Source organism: Mus caroli, chromosome 11 (assembly GCF_900094665.2).
Source record: "Mus caroli chromosome 11, CAROLI_EIJ_v1.1, whole genome shotgun sequence".
Taxonomy (NCBI): Eukaryota; Metazoa; Chordata; class Mammalia; order Rodentia; family Muridae; genus Mus; species Mus caroli.
The window spans coordinates 60,838,665-60,865,192 of record NC_034580.1 but is presented as its reverse complement, the minus strand read 5'-3'; the positions used below and the strand labels follow the sequence as shown (position 1 = coordinate 60,865,192).

The 26,528-nt window shown below is 43.0% G+C and overlaps 1 protein-coding gene across 1 annotated transcript in view; it reads left to right on the top strand.

Moving 5' to 3' along the window:
• Positions 1-26,528, top strand: part of Dnah9 (dynein axonemal heavy chain 9) — a 333,710-nt gene that overhangs the window by 72,003 nt on the left and 235,179 nt on the right. The window contains exons 18-26 of the mRNA XM_021178488.1: positions 3,139-3,361; positions 4,420-4,586; positions 12,926-13,796; positions 17,025-17,155; positions 17,806-17,932; positions 21,324-21,476; positions 22,624-22,749; positions 24,823-25,062; positions 25,699-25,859. Of these exons, the coding sequence (XP_021034147.1) occupies positions 3,139-3,361; positions 4,420-4,586; positions 12,926-13,796; positions 17,025-17,155; positions 17,806-17,932; positions 21,324-21,476; positions 22,624-22,749; positions 24,823-25,062; positions 25,699-25,859 (2,199 nt within the window). The remainder of the gene's footprint in view (positions 1-3,138; positions 3,362-4,419; positions 4,587-12,925; positions 13,797-17,024; positions 17,156-17,805; positions 17,933-21,323; positions 21,477-22,623; positions 22,750-24,822; positions 25,063-25,698; positions 25,860-26,528) is intronic.

Here is a 26,528-nt window from a genome sequence, read left to right as displayed (position 1 = left end):
TCAAACTTTCACAGTTTCTTTGTCTTCTGGTTTCTCTATCACCTCACTAGCTATGTCTTTCTGGTCTCCTTTGCTAGGTTCAGCACATCTCTGAGGCCTCTAAGCATTGGAATTCCTGCAATTTTCTTCTCTTGCTACCACCACCGTTTTGGGCATTTCCAATGCTTTAAAAATGTCTATAGAATTGGTGTTGTAGCTCAGGTGTAGAACACTTGCCTAGCATGTGTGAGTCCCTGGGTTTCATCCTTTCACCAACTTGATTGATTGATTGATTGATTGATCGATTGATTTAAAAATATCTATGTGCCAGACACAGTATCACATGCCTGTTATCTCCACATTAGGAAAACTGAGGCAGGAAAGTCATAAACTTGAAGTCTACAGAGGCCACATGTTGAAACCTTGTGTCAAAACAACCCAAAGAAACTAAGTGCTAACAATTTACAATTTAAATTTAATTGCTTACAATTTAAGCATCATCTCTCAGAAACTGCAGACAGGGGTATATGTAACTGCCTTCATGAATTACTCCTTTCATTTCTGTGTCCAAGGACTCAACGAGAAGCTACCTAAGGTGGTGGTTCTCAACCTTCCTAGGATGCGACCCTCTAATATAGATCATCATGTTGTGATGACCCCCAACCATAAAATTATTTTTGTTGCTACTTCATAACTTTTAAATTTGCTACTGTTATGAATTGTAATGTAAATATCTGATATATCCAATGATCTCAGGTGACCCCTCTGAGAGAGTGGTTCTACTCCCCAAGAGGTCATGGCCCACAGTTTGAGAAATGCTGACTGAAGGGTTTTTTTGTTTGTTTGTTTGTTTCCATTTTGAGAAAGGGTCCAGATTATCATTGTGCAGAAGCTGTGGTGGCTGTGAGGCAGCCAGGAAGTAGATCAGGTCAGGTGAATGCTGGTGTTCAGCTAGCCCTCACCTTTATATTCAGTCCAGGACCCCAGTTTGTGCAATGGTGCTGCCAACTTTTAAGGTGGGCCTTCATACTTCAATAATGAAATCTAGAAACTTCCTCATGAACATGCCCAGAGACTTGTCTCTCTAGTGATACTAGATCATACTGAAGTGGCAGTTGATACTATCACAATCTGGCTGATACCTACCTTAGGTGTCTGCAGTTGGCTAAACATCCAAGACATTTTCCTTTCTCGTTTCCTATAATATAACTCAGCCTTACCTAGTTTCCCCTCCCATCTGTAAATCGTGTTATCATTTGACTCACTGCTAGAAGTTCCTTAGAATTTTTTTCATTCCCATATATGTCTCATCCAACCCACTGACTGGTCTTGGACTCCATGCGAAGAATTATCCCAAATCTGATCACTTCTTTTATGTACCACCCAGGTCAAGAGCAGTACTGACTCTCAGATGGACAACTTTCCCTGAATACTTCCCTTTGCTTCCATTCTTGTCTCCCTACCACCAACGCCATCATCCCCAGCAGCAGACCTCCAGCCAAAGTCTATTGCAGAGCTGTCTACAGGCATGAATGAAACCATGTATTGTCTTTCATTTAGAATAGGATCTGAGCTCACTAAGGTCTGCAAGGGCCCTTTCACTCTTCCGTGGTTCTTTTCCTCCTTATGTCTCTGCCACCTTGACTTTGCCTTCCTCAATCACACAGAATTTAACCAACCTCCACAGCCTTTGTACTTCCTTCCTGCCACTGGGGTTTCCATCTCCCTGCCTTTCTCTGGCTCACTCCATTACTCATTCATTTCTCTGCTCAATATGCCCCTCATAGAAAGGCCTTTGGTGACTCCCTCCTCCTATCACATCAGGTCTTGACTTGAGTCTTCATCCCTTCATCCTGATTTTCTTCAATTCCATTAATCTCTGTGTGAAGCTGTACAGTGCATGTTATTCATTTGCTTCCTACTTCCTTGACTTGTTTTTATGCAAGCTTCAGAAGTGCAGGGACTTTGCTCATCTTCTCTGTCATTCTACGCTCAACCCCTGGGAACTTGGTAGGGCTCCTAATGGATGCTCACTGAACACTTGATTAACTACACAGTGTGCCTCACTTAACTCTCATAACAGCTAGTGAGACAGGATGAGTCTTCTAATGTTCTAGGTAAGGAAACTAAGGGCCTGAGAGATTAAATGTCTTGGCCATAGTGACATGTATAACTCTCTCTCTCTCTCTCTCTCTCTCTCTCTCTCTCTCTCTCTCTCTGTGTGTGTGTGTGTGTGTGTGTGTGTATAAGTATGTGTGTGTATGTATGTATTTGTTTGTTTGTTTGTTTGTAAAAAAGAGAGAGACAGAGAAGAGACACTTTGGAGGCAAGAATTTATTTTTTGTATTTGTTTGTGCTTTGTTTTCTTTTGAGACTTGTTCTCTCTGTGTAGACCTGCCTGTCCTGAATCTCCCTATATAGACCACTCTAGCCTTAAACTCACAGAGACCAGCCGGGCATGGTGGCACACGCCTTTAATCGCAGCACTCGGGAGGCAGAGGCAGGCGGATTTCTGAGTTCGAGGCCAGCCTGGTCTACAAAGTGAGCTCCAGGACAGCCAGAACCATAAAGAGAAACCCTGTCTCGAAAAACCATCCCCCCCCCCAAAAAAAACAAAACAAAACAAAAAAGAAACTCACAGAGACCATTTGCCTCAGACTCTCAACTGCTATCATTAAAGGTGTGCACAACTATGCCCAGCCCTCACATTTGCCTTTTTAAAAGGATTTAAAATTATTTCAGACTTAACAAAAATTACAGAAAAAGCATGAAGAGTTTTTGTTTGTGCTTACTTTCCCAAATACAACCATCTTGTACATGATCAAGCACCACGAGTTATCATTGATGAAGAAGTAGTAACTAATCCATAGAATTATCATGACAACCCAAGTTGCCCCACTCACATACATTTTTCTGGTCCAAGATCTTACCGAGGAGCATACATTCCACTTATGTGTCTCACATCCTGAAGAGCTGGGGCTACCCTCGTCATTCACAAGCTACACACTGGTGAAGAGAGCCACATTAATCATAGGGCTAGCCTCTCCAAGTGCCAGGCCCATGGTGGACTTTCTGTGACAACAGCTCCTGTAAGAGATGTCAGTAGCCTTCCTCCAGAGGAGCACAAGGAGATCAGCCCTGTACTCTGTGTTCTTCCAGCCTGTCTGACCTTGACTCATTCATAAGGAGCACTGAGAATGGTTTGCTCAAGAGGGTGGAGAAAGGAGATTTCCAAGGATTGGTTGAGATCATGGGACATCTTGTCACCCTTAAAGAACGGCAGAGCAGCACCGATGACATGTTTGAGCCCCTGAAGCAAACGATTGAACTGCTGAAGTCCTACGAACAAGAGCTGCCAGAAACCGTGTTTAAGCAACTGGAGGTCAGTGCATTTGACCATCCTTTACAAGTCAGAAGGAGAGTCTTAGGATTTCAAAGGGCACGTAGGTGGGGTCAAAGTAGATGAAGGATGGCTCAGTGATGACTCCAGACACAAGGTACATGTCTTAGGATGATTAAGTATAATTCATGGGTAATGTCTAGCATTTGGGGGAAATCATTAATTACTGAAAATTGTAATGGCAGAACTCATGGCGATACCAGTTTTATCCCCAGATTTGAAGATAACTCAATTCTTCTTGTTTTGAAACAGGAATTTTTATATTTAGCCCAGGCTAGTGTTTATTTCATCTAATACTCTCAAGTCATACTGCATCACTGAGCCAGGGCAGGAACTCAAGGCAGTAACCTGAAGTGGGAGCTGAAATAGATACCATAGAAGAGAGCTGCTGATTGGTTGTTCTCTGGCTAACCAGCCTGCTTTTCTTATACTATACAGTATCATTTGCACAACCCACAAGGGGCTATCCCATATAAATAATTAATCAAGAAATACCTCATAGACTTGCCTACATGCCAACCTGATGGGGGCATTTCTCAGTTGAGGTTTCCTCTTCACATATGATGTTGGCTTGTATCAAGATGACAAAACAAACAAACATATATCTAACTAGGATATCATTCCTGCTCTGTGCCATTCTCTGACAAAGGTTTGAGCCAAGCATTTGATCTGGGGAAAACAATCAGATCTTAGTAATATTAAGAAGGTCTGAATTTAAAAAAAAAAAAAACAAAAACAAAAACTCAAGAAAATAACCAAACACCCTTAAGGACTATAAGAAAAGGCAAGGGTTACTAGGTCAGAGGTTGAAGGGGACAGGAGGGGTCCTGCATTCAAAGCAGATGAGTGTGGAGAGATAAGATAGCTGGAGAGGTAAGTGGGGGAAGAGTGGGGTGACAACACAGAGTTAAACATGGAACCAGGACATCCCAGTGAGCCCTACAGCAGGGGTGAAAGCAAGAGGGTGATGGTGTGCAGCCTCAGGTTGTAGGGCAGGGGGGAACAGTATGGGGGTGAGCACTTCCTGGTGTCCTTCCCAGGAGCTTCCTGAGAAGTGGAAGAACATGAAGAAGATGGCCATCACTGTGAGGCAGCAGGTGGCCCCTCTGCAGGCAAATGAAGTGGCCCTACTCCGCCAGCGGTGCTCAGCCTTCGATGATGAGCAGCAGCAATTCCAGGAGAGGTTCCGCAAAGAAGCCCCTTTCAGGTACGGGCCAGGGTCGTGATCTTCCTCTTGAGCTCATGCTTGGGCTCCTGCAGCAGAAAAAGGCTCATTAACAGTCCTCCCTTCTCTGTGTCGGTCCTTCAGTTACAGAGCAGTGCTGAAGTGGGAGGAGTCTTAGTCCTACTTGTGTGAAGGACTCCTGGGACAGGTCTATGGGGCATCATCTTACCATCCGCTGCTTAGCCTCCAGGTCTTACCTCGGAGGTGAAGCCATGTCTGAATAGCTAGGGACCTCTCTCCCCTTCCACCCCTTCTGTTTCTGTGGTCTGTTTCTCAGGGCTGAGTTTTTGTGGGTTTAGACTTAGAAATCTCCATATGGAGGAAGCACACAGGGACTGAGCGATCTCTCCAGGTCTGCTACCCGCATCTATATCACATCAGGCTGTTTGTGCTCCAGATGATAATAGCAGTTACCTCATAGGCTGTTAGTGGAATTAACAAGATGATTGCTGAAAGTGTTGACTGCTAGGCCCGGTGTGTTGTTGTCTAGCTGTCCTGGTGGGCTACTGTTTAAGTTTTAGCACTGACAGTCCCATCTTTTTTTAACAAGATTATATACCTTCTGAGACATGGTATAATGCTTTGACCCATTTATAATTTATATAAAGTTCAATTTGGAATATTAAGGATATTCCTCACCTCAAACATTGCTTATTTCTTCGTGATGAAAAAGATTGGACACCCTATCATCCAGCTTCTTTGAATCATATCTTACAATCACATATAATCATGCCTATAACCAGCCTTCTGGGTAAAGAACACCCACAGGCTTCCCTCCTAGTCTATTTCTGAACCCCTTTACCCTCAGTCTCAGTAAGGATCTGCTCTTAACACTCAACCATCTAATGTTTATAAAGCAGCTGCCACCTTCTAAAGCCACCATTGGATCTGCAAAACACAGGATGCTGTCATTAAGAGGCAGACAAAAATAGGATTCTAAACAACACATGATGTGAATATATAAAGCTTGTAGCTCAATGGCAGGATGCACCTACAATCACCATGCAGAGCTTTGAAAGCACATAGTGCCCAGCCTGTCCTGAAGACCCACTAAACTAGACCCTTAGGGGTAAGACCTGAACACCACTATCAAGTAAGGCTTCTCCAATGATTCCTGTGTAGCCAAGTTTGAGAATCACTACCCTGAAGGGCAGTAACTAGTTTTCTTTGAAGCAAATATGCAATTCTAGGGACCTAGAATTTCAAATGACTCTGCACCTTAACAGTTATTTTAGGAGGTCATACCTTTATTCCAAAGAAATGTTTGTTGCTAAGAGTGTTTGCGGAACACATCAGGGGACCATTCTTTCACAGTTCAAGACATATCTTTTGGGTCTTCCTTTGCGTGTACAGTGAAAGTTCTAAATTGAACTCAGATGCAGGGAGGCAACACAAAGTGGGATGGGATTTAAAGAGGTCAGTGTCCATCACAATCCTGTCAATGGCAGCCATACACAGCCTTTATGTCAACTGTCTACTTAAAATCCTTCAAATGAATCCATAGATGCTTACAGAAATATCTCCCCACAGTGACTGTTTGACAGGAACCATTTATGGTGTCCTTTTGTGGGTTCTTAAGAATGGTGTTAGTCATCACTCATGTGTAAGTAGCATGTATGTATTGTTCAGCAGCTGGGCTATTTTATTTTCTTTCTGTCTGTGTTTTTCTTTTCCTTCTGAGCACTCCTTCCTGGTGCCTGCCATGATGGTGTTACTCCTCGCTGGCTTTCTAAATTCACATCTGTTAATTTCACATGCAGATGAATCTTTGGAGAAGAATGCTTCCAAAAGAACTCTCGCAATAGACTGAGAAACCGAATGCTGCTGAAATTTTGATGGATTTCTCTACCAGAATTGTGGGGCACTTGCTAAAGGGAAGCTTAGCAGGCATCCTGGGTTGTTTTGTTTTGTTTCTGACTTTTGCATGTGAGAGTGTGTAAAATGTGTAGCCAAGTGTGGGCTTGTTCTTATATGTCTTGACTCTTTATAGATCCCCAGAGCCTGCTGCATTCTCTGACAATACAAGTTTCTGTCCCTGCAGTGGCCTATGCTCAGCTTCTAATGTTCTTGTGTTTGAGAAAAAGAAGAAGAAGAAGAAAATGAGTGTCTCATTAGGCCCTTGCCATCTGACAGGTGCTGTACAAAGTTGGGCTTCTAAAATTTAGATTCCTGCTTCATGCCCAAGTCAAATGTTCCTTCTTCCTTTAGTTCTTCTAAGACAGCTCAGCATATTTCCTAGATGAGTTCCCACTCTTCACAATAATTGACTAAACTGTCATCATATTCAAATTCAAGGACCCTCTACTGCCTTTTCAATCTATGACGAATTGTACTGAAACCAGCGTTCCCTGCTTCTGCCAGTCCCTTGATCAGTCTTTGACTGTGAGCACAGGTTTCTTGACCTTCAAGAACAGTGCCACGGTAATTACTCTTCCTACCTTTTCTAGTCCAAGGCATCACAAGGATTTTCATAGCCTAGAAAGGCTATCCTATGAGATTTCAACTGGCCTCCAGATTCTGTGGACAGCTGGCAAAGCTGACCTGAGGATGCCCTCCAGGAGAAGCTGTGTACAACAGCAACAAGAAAGAACAGGTTTTCCTAATGGCCTGACACAGGAGCATGAGGGCAAAAGAGGCCGTGGATTCTGCTTGCAAAGTACCTGTTGTCATTTCTAACACTAGAGAATAGAGCCATATTGGTCATTAAATTAGTACCAGAGACATAGCAAAATACTAACATAAAGAGATATTATTGGTTCAGCTTGCCTGACTTACCAGTTAGCCTGACTTGCTTGTATGATTTAGGTTTCCATAGAGTAGATGGGACTTGCCTTCAACAGTGGAGTTAGCTAAGAATTATAAGAGCACTAGAATTTTTCAGAAATATACATCCCCTGAGATCAACAAATTATAGCCTTAGGGATAATTTCAAAAACAAGAAATGAGACATGTTCTTGGTACCATTTTTAACAGAAACTGCCCACACATTCTGGGTGTCTATTGATTCAATGGCAAGTAAATTCCATTTGGGGTTAAATCAAGATGGATACCGATGATGTTCTAGAGAAAGTAGTCATGGACAAAAAAACACAATGACTGAAAGTAGAAGGCTCAGAGTGAGCACAGCTGAGATGCAGGGACATGAGCAGACAGAGAGGTCCAGATGACCTAGCCTGAGAACATAGCCTTTGAGATGTACAATGGACTTTCTTCTGACAATATTTGACATACCTGACCTACCAAACACCACAGCTAACAGCACAGTAGGACACAAAAGGTCAGTTGTGTCCCTCATGATCACATGCCTGGTTTTCTGGTACCTGCTTTCTAGCATCGTGGCAGAGAATTGAACTGCAAGCCTATTTCTAGCCCAAAAGGAAAATAAAATTCACATTCCAAATGACAGTGTTAATAAATTAGTACTGCCTTTTTGCCACTGTAGAATAAAAGACATACATTGAAGCATCAGATACTAGAAATTTGTCTGTAATATAACTCTTACTTTCACATGGAGCAGGACAAACTGAAGGCCAGGTATCAATTGAGACATTATAACAGCTATGAATCAAAGTGCTAAGGCCGGAACTGAAGCAATGTCCAAAACTGGATTTGAGAAACAGGAGAGAGAATCAGCAGGAACTGGGGGAAGAGTATGGGATGCTTCATCTTTTAGACTGGACAAATGGGTAGACATTGGTACTGAAATGGGCCAGCACAGAGTGTGTGGGACTGGGGATCACAGTTCAGAGTGGACATCTCCAGTTTTGTGCACCGGTAGAGTATTGGGCAGTACACATCCTTCATCCTGCATACAGATGCTGTGCTGCAGTCAGCATTGACCAGTTGTGGCTAGCTTCCTAAGAGTCAGAACACATCCTTCCTTCTCTCTCTCTCTCTCTCTCTCTCTCTCTCTCTCTCTCTCTCTCTCTCTCTCTCATATTGCATCTTTATTTCAGTTTCAAAGACCCACCCTGCCCTCCCTCCCTCTGAGTTCATTGTTCTTACACTCATTTCTTTCCCTGGATGGAAAGATGCTTTGTTGTTAGCACATGAGTAAGGTTCATGAATATCTTGACAAGCTGTTATAAAGGACCATTTTTTGAAATAGAGTCTCACTATATAGTACAGGTCAGACCTCACAATCATCCTGCCTCAACCTCAGGAGTAGTGAGATTACAGGCATGTGCTACCATGCTTAATTTCCTCTAAATGTTTGATACTGCTACCTGCTCTCATATTCCGATTCCCTCAAAGCTTGCTCCAAAGTGATGCTTGTGCATGATCAGATATAGGAAAAGGTCTTCCACAAATTTAAACAACAAACAAAATTATGCCAAAAACACAGTTAAGAAGCCATTGTCAGTTTCTAGCTGTTTCTGTGATAAGGAAAGAAAATAGCATATAATACAATTTTCTGGGCCCCGCAAATACCCCCTAACTCACATATTGTCTGTAACTTCTTCTTCTATTGTGCACCATAATAAATTACTGGGGGTGTAGGTGTTTTTCATTTGTCTGAATTTCATAAATCTTGTTCTCACACCAAATAGTCAATTTCACATTCTAAGTTTACTGTAGACTCCGGAGAAAGTAGAGTCGACACACACCAACAGTTCATCTCTGAAAGGAAAAGAAAGCAAAAGAATCCTTTGTGCCTTGGTGACCACTCTTGCTGAAACACTTGTCACAAAGACAATTCTATTTCTTCCATTTAGTTCCTTATCTACTGCTTGCTGTAGAGAAGTCAGGGAAAAACCCAGAGAGGATACTGTTTCCACTCTGAAAACCACCCCAAAGTTCTATGCTAAAGGCTAGCCCTGACCTGTACATGGCGTTCAGCCACATGTCCTGGTGGCCATGTCCCACAGCCAAAACTGACTCAGAGGAACAGGTGGGCAGCAGGCAGAACATGTGTCCAGGCTAAGCTGGCACTAATGTAATGGTGTGTGTGTGTGTGTGTGTGTGTGTGTGTGTGTGTGCATGTGTGTGTGTGTGTGTGTGATTATTACTATGCTGCATAGTAGTAAGGAGTAAAGAGTGAGCAGTTCAGGTCAATGCTTTAAATAGAATGTCTTTCCATTGTTATAGCAGATATTTCTAGAGATAACTGAAGGAAGGAACAGTTCATGAAAGTGAGTCCCCATGTCATCCTCTTCCCGATTTCACTCTTCCGTATCCTGTCAGTAAACACTCATGTAGTAGAGAGAAGGAAGTCGCCAGTACTCTAGTCTCTTGTATCCATTCATCGTTCCCCCGAGGAGCCTCTGAGGCCCTGTCCAGAGTGTGGAAGAATGTATTCATTCTCTATGAAGTCATAGACCCCCAAGATCTACCTTCTTGATAATCCAACCTTGCTTGAATTTTTGTCTGGCTTACTTCGGTGGTGGATGATGATGTGGAAGCATAAGTGAAATAAACCCTCTCCTCTACAGCTCACGTTTGGTCAGAGTGTTCCACCATGGCAATAGTAACCACTCAGGTGAAACTTTTATTTTGCTGGAACGATGGACGCTGGTCCACTGGGGCTGAAGAGTCCCATCCGATTGACATGAGACTGTCCTTGCTGAGGTGAACTCTTCTGGGCAGGGTTTCCTCCAGGTCAGCATACAGAAGCTGTGTTCCAGAGGCAGCCAAGGTTATAGCTCGGGCTGGCAGCTGAGCTTGGTAATGTAAAATTCACCCAGATGATGCTGGTGTTGAAGGCATGAAGGTTAGATTGAGAGTTTGTTGTGGTTATTACCTGTTGAAGTAAGAAAGTAGTTTATTTTCAGCCTTACAGGAGTCCACAGTTAAGAGAGCTTGAACTTTAAAAATAGTTTTGGAGTTTTAGAGACTTTGCATTTTAAAGAAAACTAGATACTTGTAAAGAAGTAACTATTTATTTATTTACATTCCAGACTCTGCTCTCCCTCTCCTTCTATGAGAAGGTGAATTCTCAATCCCCCGTGGGTATCTCCCCACCCTAGAGCATCAAGTCTTTGCTATATTAGGCTCATACTCTCCCACTGAGGCCAGACAAGGCGGCTATGGAGACTGAGCTGCACATCTGCTACATATGTGCTGGCAGCCTTGGTTCAGCCCATGTATGCTCTTTGGTTGGTGACTCACAGTCTTTGAGAGCCAGGGGTTTAGGTTAGTTGACTCTGTTGCTCTTCCTGTGGGGTTCTCATCCCCTTCAATCCTTCTTCCAACTCTTATGAGCTCCCAACCTTGCCAGGCAGTGGTGGTGCACACCTTTAATCCCAGCACGTGGGAGGCAGAGACAGGCGGATTTCTGAGTTCTGTAGGCCAGCCTGGTCTACAGAGAGCATTCCAAGAGAGCCAGAGCTACACAGAGAAACCCTGTCTCAGAAAAAAAAAAAAGCGTTCACAACCTCCGTCCAATATTTGGCTGTGGGTATCTGTATCTGTTTTAGTCACTGCTGGGTTGGACCTCTCAGAGGACAGTTATGCTCGGCTCCTGTCTGTATCATTAATAATGTTAGGGATTAGTGCTTACCCATGGGATAGGTCTCAAGTTGGGCCAGTTATTGTTTGGCCATTCCTTCAGTCACTGCTCCATCTCCCATCCCTGCATTTCTTTTAGACAAGACAAATTTGGGATGAAAGGTTTTGTGGATGAGTTGGTGTTCTTATCCCTCCACTGGAGGCCCTGCTTGGCTATAAGAAATGGCCTCTTCAGGGTCCATGTCCTCACTGTGGCATCTTGGCTTAAGTCACCTGCATTAACTTCTGGTAGCCTCCCCAATCCCAGGTCTCTGGGACTTCCTTGAGAAGTCCAGTGGAATACTGTTCAGCTATTAAAAACAAGAACATCATAAAAATTTGCAGGCAAATGGATGAAACTGGAAAATATCATCTTGAATGAGGTAACCCAGACCCAAAAGGACATGCATAGTATGTATCCACTGATAAGTGAATATTAGCCACAAAGTACAGAATACCTATGATAAACCCCACAGACCCAAAGAAATTAAACAAGAAGGAAAGCCCAAGTGAAGATGCTTGAATCAGACTTAGAAGAAGAAACAAAATAGTCCTAAGAGACAGAGGGAGGGAGGGAACTGGAAGAGGGAGGGTAAGGGAGGGCATGGGTAGAGGTCAGGATCAGGTGTTGGGAGAGAGGAAAGAGGCCCAGAGGGCCAGGAGAATGAATGGAAATCTGTAGCTGTTGCGGGGTGGGGAATCTCTAAGAGGTAATTTTTAAAATTTGAATTTGTAACAATGTGGGACTTTTTAATTTTGTAAAATGTTTTATATTGTGATTTGTGTGTGTGTGTGATCTTGGGGATAAAAGCAAAGGAAGGGGTGTGGCTTAACAACCCTTTCAAATTGGGTTTCAAATTGACAACGGTTCAGTTGTGCTGCGATTCATGTCTATTTAACACAAGTTATTATCATCAGAGAAGAGGGAATCTCAGTAGAGAAAAAAATCCCTGTAAGATGGGCTGTAGGCAAGCCTGTAGAGCATTTAATTAATTAGATGGGGGAGGGACCAGCCCATTGTGAGTGATTTTACCCCTAGGTTGCTGTTCCTGGGTTCTATAAGAAAACAGGCTGAGTAAACCAGGAGGACTAAGCCAATAAGCAGCACCTTTCCATGGCCTCTGTATCAGCTCCTGCCTCCAGGTTCCAGTCCTACTTCGTTTCTTGCCCTGGCTTCCTTCAGTGATGGACTGGGATCTGGAAGTATAATCTAAAGAAACTCATTCCTCCTCAACTTGCTTTTGGTCATGGTGTTTCATTAGAACAATAGTAACCCTAGCTAGGACACTGATATAAGAGATCTGGGGAGATGTTTGTGTTGGGGAAGCTTGCAGCTTCCAGAAAGTCCTAACACTCAGGCAAGGCTGAGAGTACTGACCCAGTAGGATACAAAGGCAGAATAGTCTGATGTGGGCCTGGATAAGAGTCCTGAGGTTACATTTGAGAAGTATACATTGACAGGTCTATTTTTATCTTCTTGGATTTGGTAAAAGGTCTAAGCAGGGCATTATTCTTTTATGATTATTTTGTTTGGCTTTTAAGATGGGTTTTCACTGTAAAGCCCACATGAACCCCAAGCTCAAGATCTTCCTGGCTCAGTCTTCGAAATGCAAGGATGAGAAACATGTGCCACTCCTCCCTGCATCTTCTCTGATGTTCTTGAAAAGCTCTTCCTCTAGTGGTCACCTCACTCGATTCAGCTCAGGATGAGAATCCACATTAGGAGTGTTTCCTCTGCCATGGATACTAAACATTTCAGCTGATGCCAGCTTAGTGATTCTAGAAGTTTAGCCCTGTGTGCTGTGTTTACCAAGAGAATGTGTTGTGTTTTCTAGGTTTGATAGTATCAATCCACACCAAATGCTGGATGCCTGGCACGTGGAGATCCAGCACATGGAATCCACCATGGCAACCATCTCTAAGTCGGCTGATTTGTTTGAAGTCAATGTTCCTGACTACAAGCAGCTGAGGCAGTGCAGGAAGGAGGCCTGCCAGTTAAAGGAGCTCTGGGACACCATTGGAATGGTGACCTCCAGCATCCGTGCCTGGGAGGCCACCAGCTGGAGGAATATCAGTGTGGAAGCCATGGACTCAGAGTGCAAGCAGTTCGCCCGGCACATCCGCAACCTAGATAAGGAGTTCAGGGCCTGGGATGCATTCACAGGCCTAGAAAGCACAGTGTTGAATACCTTGACATCCCTGAGGGCTGTGGCTGAGCTGCAGAATCCTGCCATCCGGGATCGGCACTGGAGGCAGCTGATGCAGGCCACCGGGGTGAATTTCACCATGAATCAGGATACCACCCTAGCTCACCTCCTGCAGCTTCAGCTCCACCACTACGAGGATGAGGTCCGGGGCATTGTGGACAGAGCTGTCAAAGAGATGAGTATGGAGAGGACCTTAAAGGAATTGCAGACTACCTGGGCCAGCATGGAATTCCAGTACGAGTCCCACGCAAGAACCCGAGTACCCTTGCTGCAGTCAGACGAGGATCTCATTGAGGTCCTGGAGGACAATCAAGTGCAACTTCAGAACCTGATGATGTCCAAATATATTGCTTTCTTCCTGGAAGAAGTGTCGAGCTGGCAGAAGAAGCTGTCCACGGCTGACTCGGTCATCTCTATCTGGTTTGAGGTGCAGCGCACCTGGTCTCACCTAGAGAGCATATTCATTGGCTCAGAAGATATCCGGGCTCAGCTACCCCAGGTAATACTCAGGGAATCCTATCCTACCTAGTCTCTGGTCCAGGTCAAGGGAAGACCATCACTTCCCCATAAGTGTTGGGTTTCCTTTCTCTGTACCTCATGGTAACTCCTGGCCCAGGAACAAAAAACAAAACAAAAAGGTAATATGTTTGCAACAAGTTGCCTTTGAGAAGAAAGAAAGGAATGATTAAATCTTCTCTCTCTCTCTCTCTCTCTCTCTCTCTCTCTCTCTCTCTCTCTCTCTCTCTCTCTCTCGACTCTTCCAAAAAAGGTAGAAGATATCGACTGCTGTGGCTTGGGAATTGCTCTTTATGGGCCAATGTATAGGTCTCATAGGACAAACACTCAAAGAAACTGAGTCTTGTTGCCAAGCAAGTTCAAGCTAATCCTCCCCAGGCAATGAACCATGCCGCAAACCTTTAGTTGGCACTACCATGCCAGATATCAGGTCTCTGCTAAAGACTAACACCAGATTTCCCTAAAGTTGATGTGGTCATCATTACCTTCCCCGTGTCTGCCCCCTTCTCATTAGCCCTAATGAATGTGTCATTAACCACCTCTATCTCAGAGGATTCTAATTCCTTCTTTTTGGCCCTAAACTTCTGTACCCATTCAGCACAGCCAGTTCTTGGCTGACAAATTAGTTTGATTCTAAAATGTCACCAGTTGTCCAGGCCTTATTAAGAAGTTAAAGCACATGCCACCCAACACTGCAGTTCTCCATCACATCTAGTGACACATGCTAGTGCAATAAGGTGGCTTAAAGGTTGACATTCACAATGGAAACTAACAGGGAACAGTTCTGTGGGGTGCCTGTGATGAAGCCAATCCCAGACTTTATTTATCCTAAACACCAGCAACTGAAGAAGAATAGGCTTAATTAGAAAGGGCAAGGACACGGGCACAGACTCTGTGAGAGATTTTAAGGGGGTTTTTGAGAATCCCTTATGAAAAACATTAAAGAACTAGGTCCCTGGATAGTGCCACCTGTTTGTGCATACAGCATGTAAACGCCTGCATTTCCCTCCTATTAAAAACATAACAGAAATGAATTCAGTTGCATTACTCCCTAACTAGAAACTATTTTCATCCATTATGTCTATTTCCCAACTTTTCTGCATGTATACACACAGTTTTTACATAATTGCTTCAGGAGTAATTACAGTGTTCAGATTGGCTCTTTTCATTGGAACATTTATGCCAGGTATTTTTGCATACACTTCTGTCACCTTGAAACCATTTCATTCTCAGTCAAAGCAAAGCACTTCATCGACAGGGGCATATAATGTGCTTTACCCATGTCCCTTGTCGTTTTATCTTCTTGGGCAATGGCTGTGGCTTACAGGTCTAGGCTTCAGCCCTAATTCTCCCACATTGTGCAAGTTACTGAATGTCTTTATGCCTTGATTTCTCATATGTAAGTTGGGACAAGCACTAGTACCTATTTTGAGAAATTCTATTAAAACAATACACATGACATATCCAATTATGATTGATTGCTGTTTGCAATAATGCCATATGTTTTTACCAGGTGCCACATTTAGGCCAAAATGACATATGACATATACATATATATGGCTTTATATACATATGTATCACATATAAACATATATATTTAATCTGCTGCCCATCTGACTTAGGAATAATTTACTGGACAGTTAGAATAAGAGTGGCGAGTCCCTGAGACTTTGTTAGGAGTCTACAAGGTCCACACTACCTTAGTGATCCTGCGTGCTATTTGACATTTTGATCTCTGTTCTTCCATGAGCACACATGAGCTCCTGTGATGTTCCATGGCCTGTCAGAGCAAAGTCAATCAGAGGCAGAAGCCCATGTGGGCACACTGACAAGTTCTGTTCAGCCAGGCAGCACAGCAATTTGGAGGTTGAGAGGAAAGCAAAAGGATGCTATTTGTGTTTTCATTGTAGCAGTTTGGGTAGCTTTTTTATATATACATTTTATATTAAAATGTAGTATTATACTAACATGATCAATGTATTATTGTTCCATTCTAATTTTTATTTTGAAAGCTCAGAGCAAACTCCCTGTTCTCTGGCTTTTTTCACCCTCCTCTGACACACTAATCTCAGAACTTCAGACACAGGCATTGTGATGAAGATGTATCTGGTTGGGCCTGAGCTCCATACACTATCTTTGATCCGTTGTGGTTTTTGATAATGGTCTGCATTTGTTGCAAAGAGAAGTTTCCTTGATTAAGGGTGAGAACTACACTTATCAGCAGTATAAGGATAAGTATTTAGAATGTAGTGATGGATTGTATTGTTTTAGTAGCAAGGTGAGCATCCACTTCTGTATTGGTTCTTCCCCGTGATCCATGACGGTACTAGCCCTGAGTAGTTTGGCTAGGCTCCTAGTACCAAGCATGACTTCCTTCTTGTTGAGTGAGTCTTAAGTCCAATTAGGGAGCTGTTGGTTACTGCCAAGGTATAAGCGCCACTTCTGTACCCCCAGGATTGTGGTGCCTTGCTGGTTGCTGTTGTAGCTCATGGGTGTAATAGCTTGATAGGAATGTTGGTTTCTTTTTGGGAACTTGAGTGGCACCTTCTGGTATCATGAAGGCTAGTCCTTAGGAAGCAGCTTTGCAGGTTATTTAAGTGCTCTGTGCCATGGTGTCTCTAGCAATAGGGACTTACCTTCTACCTCTGACAGGGTAAGGGGGAAATCTGGGGCATCAGCAATGGCTGTAATATTTAGGGAGTCTCTTAGATAATCCTGACCAATGCAAAAGAGGGCTTCTCATGCCTGGTATTGAGAACATGTCAGATAGTCTATGACTCCTGCATAGAGCACTGTCAGCCCATATGGGGAAATTTCATTTAAACTTCATATGTATATTATATACAGACTTATATGTATTATAGGTATTTAGGAATAGATAGTTAAATTATGATTCCTACGGCTCTTTAAGACACCCTTAAATATTGGTATTTTATATTGTTCCTATTGTATATCCCTTTCTTCCTCCTTCTTACCATCACCTGTACTGTTGAAATGAATTAAATCATTTAAAACTTTCTTTAAAAAATACTTCAACTTCTAGTACAGGTTGGCAGATCACCTGAATAAATGAAAGAAAGGGTTCCAAGATGAACGTGTCCAAATGCCGCTCTTCCTCACCCAAGTCTCTTCGTGGGATTGGACTGATTTCTGCCTCCAGATGACCATAAGGGCCAAACGGAGACCTATTTTCTGTATGTTTTATTCTTAGGACTCTAAGAGATTTGAAGGCATTGACTCTGACTTCAGAGAGCTGGCGTATGATGCTCAGAAAACCCCAAATGTGGTGGAAGCCACAAATAAGTCAGGTCTCTATGAAAAGCTGGAGGATATACAGAGCAGGTGGGTTCGCTCACGGCCCCTGCTGTGGGGAAGAAGCAAACTGTCCTTTTCCGTCTCTGACCTTTATTAACTGCCTGCTAATTAGAGCATGCTTGACCCTTGCTTACCCTACAGTTTTGGATAATATAGGGTATGATATCATATATCATATGATATATGATAGAGGGGTTGATATATGTGTTAACAGATGTGTCCATTTGCAAATATCCCTAGATATTCTTATTTCTTATGTTTGCATATATCTTACATATTACAAATATAGTTGTCCTTCAGTTTCCACTCAGAAATGCTCCCAAGACAGCCTGAAGATATTTCAAAGTCTGGTCAAGTTCCTTATGCAAAATATAATTTTATATAAGCTGTGTAAGCCTCCCATGGGTTGTGCCTCCCTCTGGCTTATTTACAATACCTAACTCAATATAAATGCTTTGTAATGGTTATATTGTATTGCGTAGGGATTAATGACCAAAACTGAATGTGTTCAAAACAATGTGAGAAGATTTCCCAAGTATTTTCAGCCTGTAGGTAGTTGGACTCTCAGATGAGGAATCCTAGACACTGGTGGCTGACCTTATTTGTATTTAGGTAATGTATGTGCAGCCTGAGGACAAGCATACTAAACTGTGAGAACCTGTCTTCTGTGCCCTCAGATTATGCCTGTGTGAGAAAGCCCTAGCGGAGTATCTAGACACCAAGAGGCTCACCTTCCCTCGCTTTTACTTCCTGTCCTCCTCTGACCTGCTGGACATCCTTTCCAATGGCACAGCCCCACAACAGGTAATCTAGGTAGCAGCTTCAAGATCATCCAAAAGGCTGGGATACTCCCAACAGGGGCATCCTCTTCCATGTTACCTTGGATATCTCTGCTCCCTTCAGCTTTCCATAAACACAGGTGCACACACACACACACACACACACACACACACACACACACACACACCAGTCCACCCCTTTCCCCAGCAGCTGAAACAGAAGTTGAGTTGCAAAGGAGCATGAAGTTAAGCCTCCATCAGGAATGCCTTTGATCTGGCTCTGAAAAGACATCTAGTCAATTGTGGTCAACGGTGACAGCTATATAATGAAGAATGACCTTCTGTCACAAGCAGGATGGCATGCATGGAGCTGGAGGAGGTGATGAGAAATGAGATAAGTCAGTCACAGGAAGACAAATGAATGTCACACATGGAGGCTGAAGTTGATCTCACTGAAGCAGAAACAATGGCAGTGGTCACCAGAGGGATGGGGGGATGGCTAGTAAGTGATAGGCACTGGGTGTATCGTGACTGGATAACTTCCAGAATTTTATAGCATAGCAAGATACCTATAGCATACAACAGTTTACATATTTCAAAAAAGCTAATAGAAGTTCAGTAATTCCAATATAAGAACAAACCAGTGACAGCCATACCAACCACCCTGACCTGATCATATTTGTTATATAGATGTGTTGAAGTGTCACACCAGACCCCATAAATCTGTACAATTATTATATGCATATGTATCAGTTACAAATAAGAAAAATGATGCTTATAGCTTCCAAGAGGCTTATAAGTTGAACGATTTTATTGATTGAACCTTAGGGTGGTTTAGTCAAAAAAGCCTGTGAGCAATCCCAGGTTTGGGGCTCTCTCCTTTAATTCTAGTCATTTGTTGGCCAGATAGCCTGTTATTGCTTTACAAGGCTTTGCCTGTAAAAGTGAGGTTTGCTGAATTACATGGTTTTAGGGTGTTTGAATAATTAGATGAAGTTCTCTTGGTGTTTGCATCAATAGACAGTGGACCTCCAACTTGAGGAAGTAGCAGAACCCTGTGGAAGGTCTGTTACAAGCACATCCTCTTAGCCTCTCCCCAGAACTTCTGATTTCCTGGATCCATATGGGGCTGTAGGCTTTGTCTTTTGCAGGTTTTCCCCAGTGAACCAACACTTTTAGAGGTAATGCCATTGGCTATGCAGTCTACATCTCCTACTAAATGATGGGGTGCTCCCTCTATGCACAGATGAGCTCATAGATCTTTAATTTTGCCTCAGACTGAAGATGTGTAGCCAAAACACTTGATTGAGAAATTACTTGGCTAAATTTCTTTCCTCCCTTCTGGGTGACATTGTCATACATTTGAAGAACAAAGAGGTCTATTTGTTTCTCCTTTTTTTCTGATTTTGGGTTTTTAAATATCATCTACACTATTTTTATGCTTTTAGTATACAGAACACTGATTTGATTCCAAGAGCCAAGCCATCTCAAAAGATACGTATTTCTGAGAAGCATCTTCTCTGTTGTCTCCCACCATCCCTATCTCCCCTACATTCTCCCCATCACTGGTTTCATTGGGTCCTGACTTAGCTTTCCTGTGTTCATCTTTGCAAAACTGGAAGGGTCATGCTCAGATTTACTCAGACAAGTCCCCATCACCCCTCCTTCCTCACACAAAAGGTAGCATGCTGCATAATCCTGTTTTCACTTTGTCTTTATGAGGGAAGGGCAGAGTGTCACTCTGTGGTCCAAGCCAACCTTCAACTTGTGATGCTTCTGCCCCTGCCTACGGAGAATCACTGCATGTGGTATTAGTTTTATATTTTGTTCCTTTCTTAAAAACTTAGTTGCAGGTTTTAGGAAGTATTATGAGTGTTCTCTCTCTCTCTCTCTCTCTCTCTCTCTCTCTCTCTCTCTCTCTCTGTCCATTTCTCTCTGTCTCTCTCCCTATTTCACCATTCAAATGGTACTCTATGCTGGTATATCATAGTCATACCATTACAGAACTATTACTTTCCTATCTCAAATGAAGTGGCATTGGTAATCTTGTGCTTTCAAGACCCATCTGCTAGACCTAGGGTTATTCCTAGAAAGCGATGGCTGAAAGAAAATACATAGCAGCCTTGTTAGCACCATAATGCTTCACTGCACAGGAACTGTCCCCTTGGCATTGCTACCAACCACACATGAGAGCTTCTCCAACAGAGCCAAAAGCAGATCCAACCTGTCTTCAGTCTACTTGTTAGTAAGAAGTTTGTCCCAAAGGGCCACATCTTTGCATCCATGATCCTTCTGTTTTAAGCCTGTAGATTGATTTTCCCCAGTGGCCCAGGCACAGGGGAGTTGAACTATATGTCATATCAGCATTCTGATTGCAGTTATACTAAATCCATGAGTAGAAAGGGTCAGACCATCCTCATCTTTTCTATAGCTTTAGCACCCAAGGTACTCATTCTTAAGTATTCACTTCTCATTTAGTTCTAGTAAATAATCCACTCCTCCCATACCCTAGTAAAAGAAGCACAATAAAGATATTTCCTGGTCCCTCTTCTGGGTGAGCAACTTAATGAATTGACTTAGAAGTCATAATGACAGTAATTTCTTTATAATCTAGATGTCTATAGAAATCAAAATTTATGTTAATATATAAAATATGGTTTTGTTTATGTGTTTGCTTTATTTTGTTATTTTACTGTGACACTTGATGAGATTTAACCCTGCCTGGAAACCATGGCTTCTGTTGTCTTGGCAGTTTTCTTCCACTAAGTTTTAAAGCATTTCTATTATACTGATCTGCTCCCATCCCTTTGGGTTCGCCATACATCTGTAAACTGAGGTCTGCTGCTTTCCCTACAAAAACCCTCTTCTTTTTGAGTGTAGACTTGTCTCTTGGTCCACTTCCTTGGCATGCTTCAGAACTTCTTTATTTAATGTTTGTGTCAGTTGAACCTTGAGTGCTGTTAAGACTGCTGTGAACTCATTTTGAACTTGTTCCCTTTGTTTCTTACCAGCCCATCTTTTATCATGTGCTTTACAGTGCCTGCGTTTCTTTCATTTAAATGAGAGCAAAACCAAATAATAGTTATTTCTCTTTAGGTTAAAAACCTAAAACAGGTCTGTGTTTTCACTCACTTTCACTCCTGTTTGCTCTTCTCTGGTCTCAGGAGAGGGCGCTGGCTCCCATGATGGAGTCACAATGGTAGCAAGGTTCCCAACAGGTTTATATTCTTTTGGTCACGGCTGTCTAGCTCACTTGGTCCCTATCTTCATACCTGCATAATTGCTGTAACCTTCCTTCCATACTCTTGCCATTCACTCTTCTATGTTATGTTAGAGTTGTCCCATGGCAGGACCCAGACAACCACAATCAGCTTCCTGTGCATCCTCAAACTCTTTGCCATACCTTCCTTTCTCAGGTTCAACGGCACCTTTCCAAGCTCTTTGACAACATGGCTAAGATGCAGTTCCAGTTAGATGCCAGTCAGAACCCAACCAAGACGAGCCTTGGCATGTACAGCAAAGAGGAGGAATATGTGGCCTTCAGTGAGCCCTGTGACTGCAGTGGGCAAGTGAGTGACAGCCCTTTCCCCTCCTCATACCTTGCCCACCCCTTCCTATTCAGACCAAGTTCAGTGAACATCAGTTTCCATCAAGCCAGAGCTTGTGACCTGGAAGAGCAGCTTTCCTTGACTGGGGTTCACACTGGAGCTACCTCTGATGCCTTCCTCTCTCTGAGAAAAACATATGTCAACATTTCTGTTCCTTCACTCAGGAGAGACCAGTGCTCAGTGAAATAAAATGCATACAGTCACTGCAGTCAGCTATGAGGGTATTTTCTGATAATTGACATGAGCATGTTAATATGGCAACACTGAAGAACCCCATGGGGGAATCTGGAACTCAGATGCCTTCTTCAAGAAGAAATGTCCTTCTCTGATATGTGTCTTCCATGCAAATAGAACCCAGAATTACTTCCTCCCATAGTTCTTTTCCTCGGAGAGCCCACTATACACCCTTTCTCTAAGAAAGTCCCAATTCACCTCAAGGCCTCTCACATCTAACTGCAGGCACATGAATCATGGGACAATTTCTTCCTTATACCCCATCCTGTCCCTCAGCAGCACTGAAGTAAAATCCTTCCCCTGCTCATTATTTATAGTGATACCACCAAGCATTGTCCCTGAGGGAATGGGGCTCACTTCCCATGAAGAGTAAGGCCTGAACAAGAAGGTCTTTCTGAAGTTTCTACAGAGAGAAATTCTCCCATCAGAAAATAATCCAATGTTCTCAGCTAGATGGAAGTGGCTGGCTACCTTGAGTTCTAATTCAGAATAGGCACGTTTGATAGACTAAGAACTGAGAAATGCAAACCCAGCTAACCCCTTTATGCTGTATAGACAAATTCATGAGAATCAACTAAACCTGCTTCAATCCAGGTTTAGTTGGGGTTCAGTGTATAGCTCTAATTAGCATTCCACCACCCCTTCACCTATTGCCATTTTCTTCTGTGTTCCACATTAGCACATTAGCCTAGCTCCCAGCTATTACATCCATGATTATAATAGAAAAATGTCTGCCCTTGCCTTCTGGCATCTGATTTGTATACAATGCTGGAGCTCCGTTGTCTTCACTCTTTCAGGTTGGCTGAAAGAAAACAGAGAGTATCAAGCAACCCTTCTCAGGCTTGTGTAATCTAACCCAGAGCTCTTCTTCCAGGTTGAAATATGGCTGAATCGTGTGCTTCGTCACATGAAAGCCACTGTGAGGCATGAGATGACAGAGGGGGTCACTGCCTATGAGGAAAAGCCCAGGGATCAGTGGCTGTTTGATTACCCGGCTCAGGTATTTTCCCAAGTGGACCTTCTTGGGCTTCTGTACTCACCTGTCTTTCTCTTCCAACAACCTCTGAGAGCCTTCTGAGTGTGAAGGACCTCAAACTATCCACCCTGTGCTTCACAATTGGAAAGACTTGAATCCTAGACTATTGTGAGGAACAGAAGACTGAGCAGAGACATTGACAGCCATGATTGAATTGAATCATTGCTTTGGAAAATTTGGGTTACGTATCTGTATAATTGCTTATAAGAAGAAGGTATGAGCAATTAAAGTCTGAATACCCTTATGCTGTCTGTATATGCCAGATTTTGCTGACTATGAGGGGAGGCCCAACAGGAGACAAGATAAGGCAACTTGCCCTGCTGGTGCTCACAAGCTTCTGCAGATCCTAGGCACTTGTAAATATGGCTAGTGCGATCACAGGGTAGGCTCAGGACTCTCTGGGCATCTACAACTGGCTAGTGAGGTCTGAGACTATCTTCCTGAGGATATATTTAAGACAAGCAAAAAAGCAGAGAGGAATAGAGAAGAGCTGGGTATGACTGAAGCTGGAGGGGAGAGAGCAAAAGGCAACTGATGGAGTGCACCTGGGAAACTGGAAGCCAGTTCTTATGAACCACATTACAGAGGCTGTCTTGATCCCAAATTTTTACTAAATTCTGCCCATGTTTCTCCAGAAAGTCTCAATTAAAACACAAATGAAGGTTTTAAATGACTCTGGCTTCAGTATTCATCTCTTCTTGCATCATAGTATTAGGGTAGTACTAGTACTGGTATTGATTTAGCTGGGTGTTATGGACTAGTAGAAATAATTGAAACCATAGAATTAGATTAAAGTGGTGGTGGGTATTTGGTGGAAGGAGGAGAGGGTATAGCATCAATCTCTGAACATCACCAAGTGCCTAAGAAGCCAGGAGGGGCCAATACAGAAAAGGAGCAAAGAATCTTTTTAAAAGACAAGTCCAGGTCACAGTCATCATGGAATTAAAAGTGAGATGTTGGTAGCAGAGGAACAAATTACCAGTTATAAGATCAAACAAAGAAAGGATGAAATCTGTCTATCCCTGGATGAATTAATGAGGCCGTTTCAGCAGAGAGCAATGGATCAGGCCACATGGAAGTGGAGTGTGTACAAAGAGCATGGAGAAATAGGGCTGTACAGAGAAATGTGTCCCATCTTTTGATAAAGCACCATTGCAGATGATGCCATCTCATAAAAAAACACAAGTCACCTAATGGATGGGACAGCTTACAACAACTATTCCTGTTTCATGAAGGGAATAATTCCCATGAGGGTTCCTAATAGCAGAAGTCCTGTATTAGGACTTTGAGAAAAAAAAAAAAAAAACCTCCTGCTAGTAAATGTAGATTATCTAGAATGATGTCTCCAAAGTCCTATGGAACTACTGATGAGCAATGAATGCATCTAAATCCTCCACTATAAATACTCCAAAGGATGTATTTTTCCATGTACAAGTTCATAGTCAACAGCAGAAATGTTGATTCAAAGCCCACTTTCTATGTTTATTTTTTAATCTCTGACAAATACAAGTATAGTGACCACATTGTATCTTGTACTCACCTGACCTTCAAAAGTACTCATTTTCAGGTTGCATATTTTTGAAAAATTAAAGATATGGTGAGAATATTAAGCACCAGCAAATATATACGCCTGAGTTAGAGTACTTGGGTCATGAAAAGATCAAAGGCTGAGCGTCACTGAGATGCTCAGTCAGTGGGCTATACTCCCACATGTGGCAGAGGTACCATCTTTGGGAAATGAGAGGTTATGCCTGTAGCTATTCCTAGAAACCGAGCCATCAGCCAGAGCAAGCCTTTGGCTGTTCTCAACTGTGATCCAGCTTTCAAGAGCAGACTGTGCTCTTCCCATTTGCGTTGTAATTAGTTCACATCTCTGAGGACTTGGAGCATATGGTTGCCTTAGTCAATGATCAGGAAAGAGGGAGGGAAGGGGCCTGTCACCCACACAGTCACATCCTGAACTCTTGCTGCGTTGTGAGTGGGTTGCTTGGAAACAGCCCTGGTAACGGCTTTACTAAGCAGCTCTTGGTACCACAGGTGGCTCTGACCTGCACTCAGATCTGGTGGACGACAGAGGTGGGCATTGCATTTGCCAGGCTGGAAGAAGGCTATGAGAGTGCCATGAAGGACTACTATAAGAAGCAAGTGGCCCAACTCAAAACCCTTATCACCATGCTAATTGGGTCGCTCTCCAAGGGGGACAGGCAGAAGATCATGACCATATGCACCATCGATGTACATGCCCGGGATGTGGTAGCCAAGATGATTGCTCAAAAGGTAGGCATTGTATCACAAGGTATGTTTCTCTTGTAAGTAGAAGCTCCACCTGGACAGCTCCAATGTAGATAACCCCAGGGTGTGCAAATCAGCTGGGTGAGGAGCATGGTAATTCCTGCTACCTTTCAAACCTCCCAGCACAACAGTATAGGGGTGGTACTTGATTTATCGTGGCTTAGCTTATGGTGTTTTGACTTTATGGAGGTAGAAAAGCAATATGCACTTATTAGAAACTATACTTTTATTGCAGGGTATAATTAATAACACAAGCTATTCAAAACAATCATGTAATGGACATTATGTAAAGTGGTTTTATCCAACTAAAGAGTAATGAAAATACTTTCACTGTGTAAGGTAGTTATGATGTTTAATAGGAAAAATAGATCAAATTCATTTTCCACTTAAAACATTTCAATCTGTCATGAGTTTATTATCAGGATGCAACCCCCATATAAGCAGAGAAGCATCAGTAATCAGAACTGCCTATGCTTTTCTAGGCTATGGGTCAGAGTACCCTGCACTCTCAAGTATCAGACAACATCCAAGCTGCCCAGAGGCCTCCATTCCTGTGAACACAGGGCTACCTGTCCATAAAGCGCTATAATTCACCCACCTGATCTGTCATTCCTCTCTTAGGTTGACAATGCCCAGGCTTTCCTCTGGCTGTCACAGCTACGACATCGTTGGGATGATGAGGCCAAGCACTGCTTTGCTAACATCTGTGACGCCCAGTTTCTATATTCCTATGAGTACCTGGGAAATACACCTCGCCTAGTGATCACGCCTTTGACTGATAGGTTTGTGCTGGTGCCAGCTACTCATTGGTCTCTCTATTTCTGGTCAGGCTAACCAGCAGTCATCCAGAATCAAGGTCACCATAATTTTCTGTCTGTTCACATAGCTTCGGGGGTGGGAGTGGAGGAATCTTGCCTCCACATAGCAGTAGTAAAACAAAACTAAAAAGAATGCAAAGTAGTCTTCTTAGAACAAGCTTCAAAGCAGATCTTTGAGCCGTGACTTTCTTGAAGAATCACTGAGGCTGTGAAGCACGTCAAAACACCCCATCCAATACATCTCAGCTGCTTACCCATGCCAAAAGCAACCTTGAATTTGGTCTTCCCAAATGTCAAGCATACCTAACATGAGCCACCCAACTCCTGAGGATAAGACAGTAATTCTAACGAGAGGAGGCTGGGAAATATCTGAGGTGGTAAAGTGCTCGCCCTGCAGACAGGAGACCCTGAGTTAGACTCCAGTTCTTATGTTTGAAAATACATACGTATGCATTCCCAACTGACACATTATTCATCACCTTACAAAATACTATAAGGAACAGATGTGCAGCCATTAAGGTGTTTTCAGTGTTTCAAGAGGACATATTCTCTACCCTTTACCCTGATCCATCCATGAATGAACTCAGGCCACACACTGAGCTGGTCACTGGTATTTCCAGATGCCTAAAATAC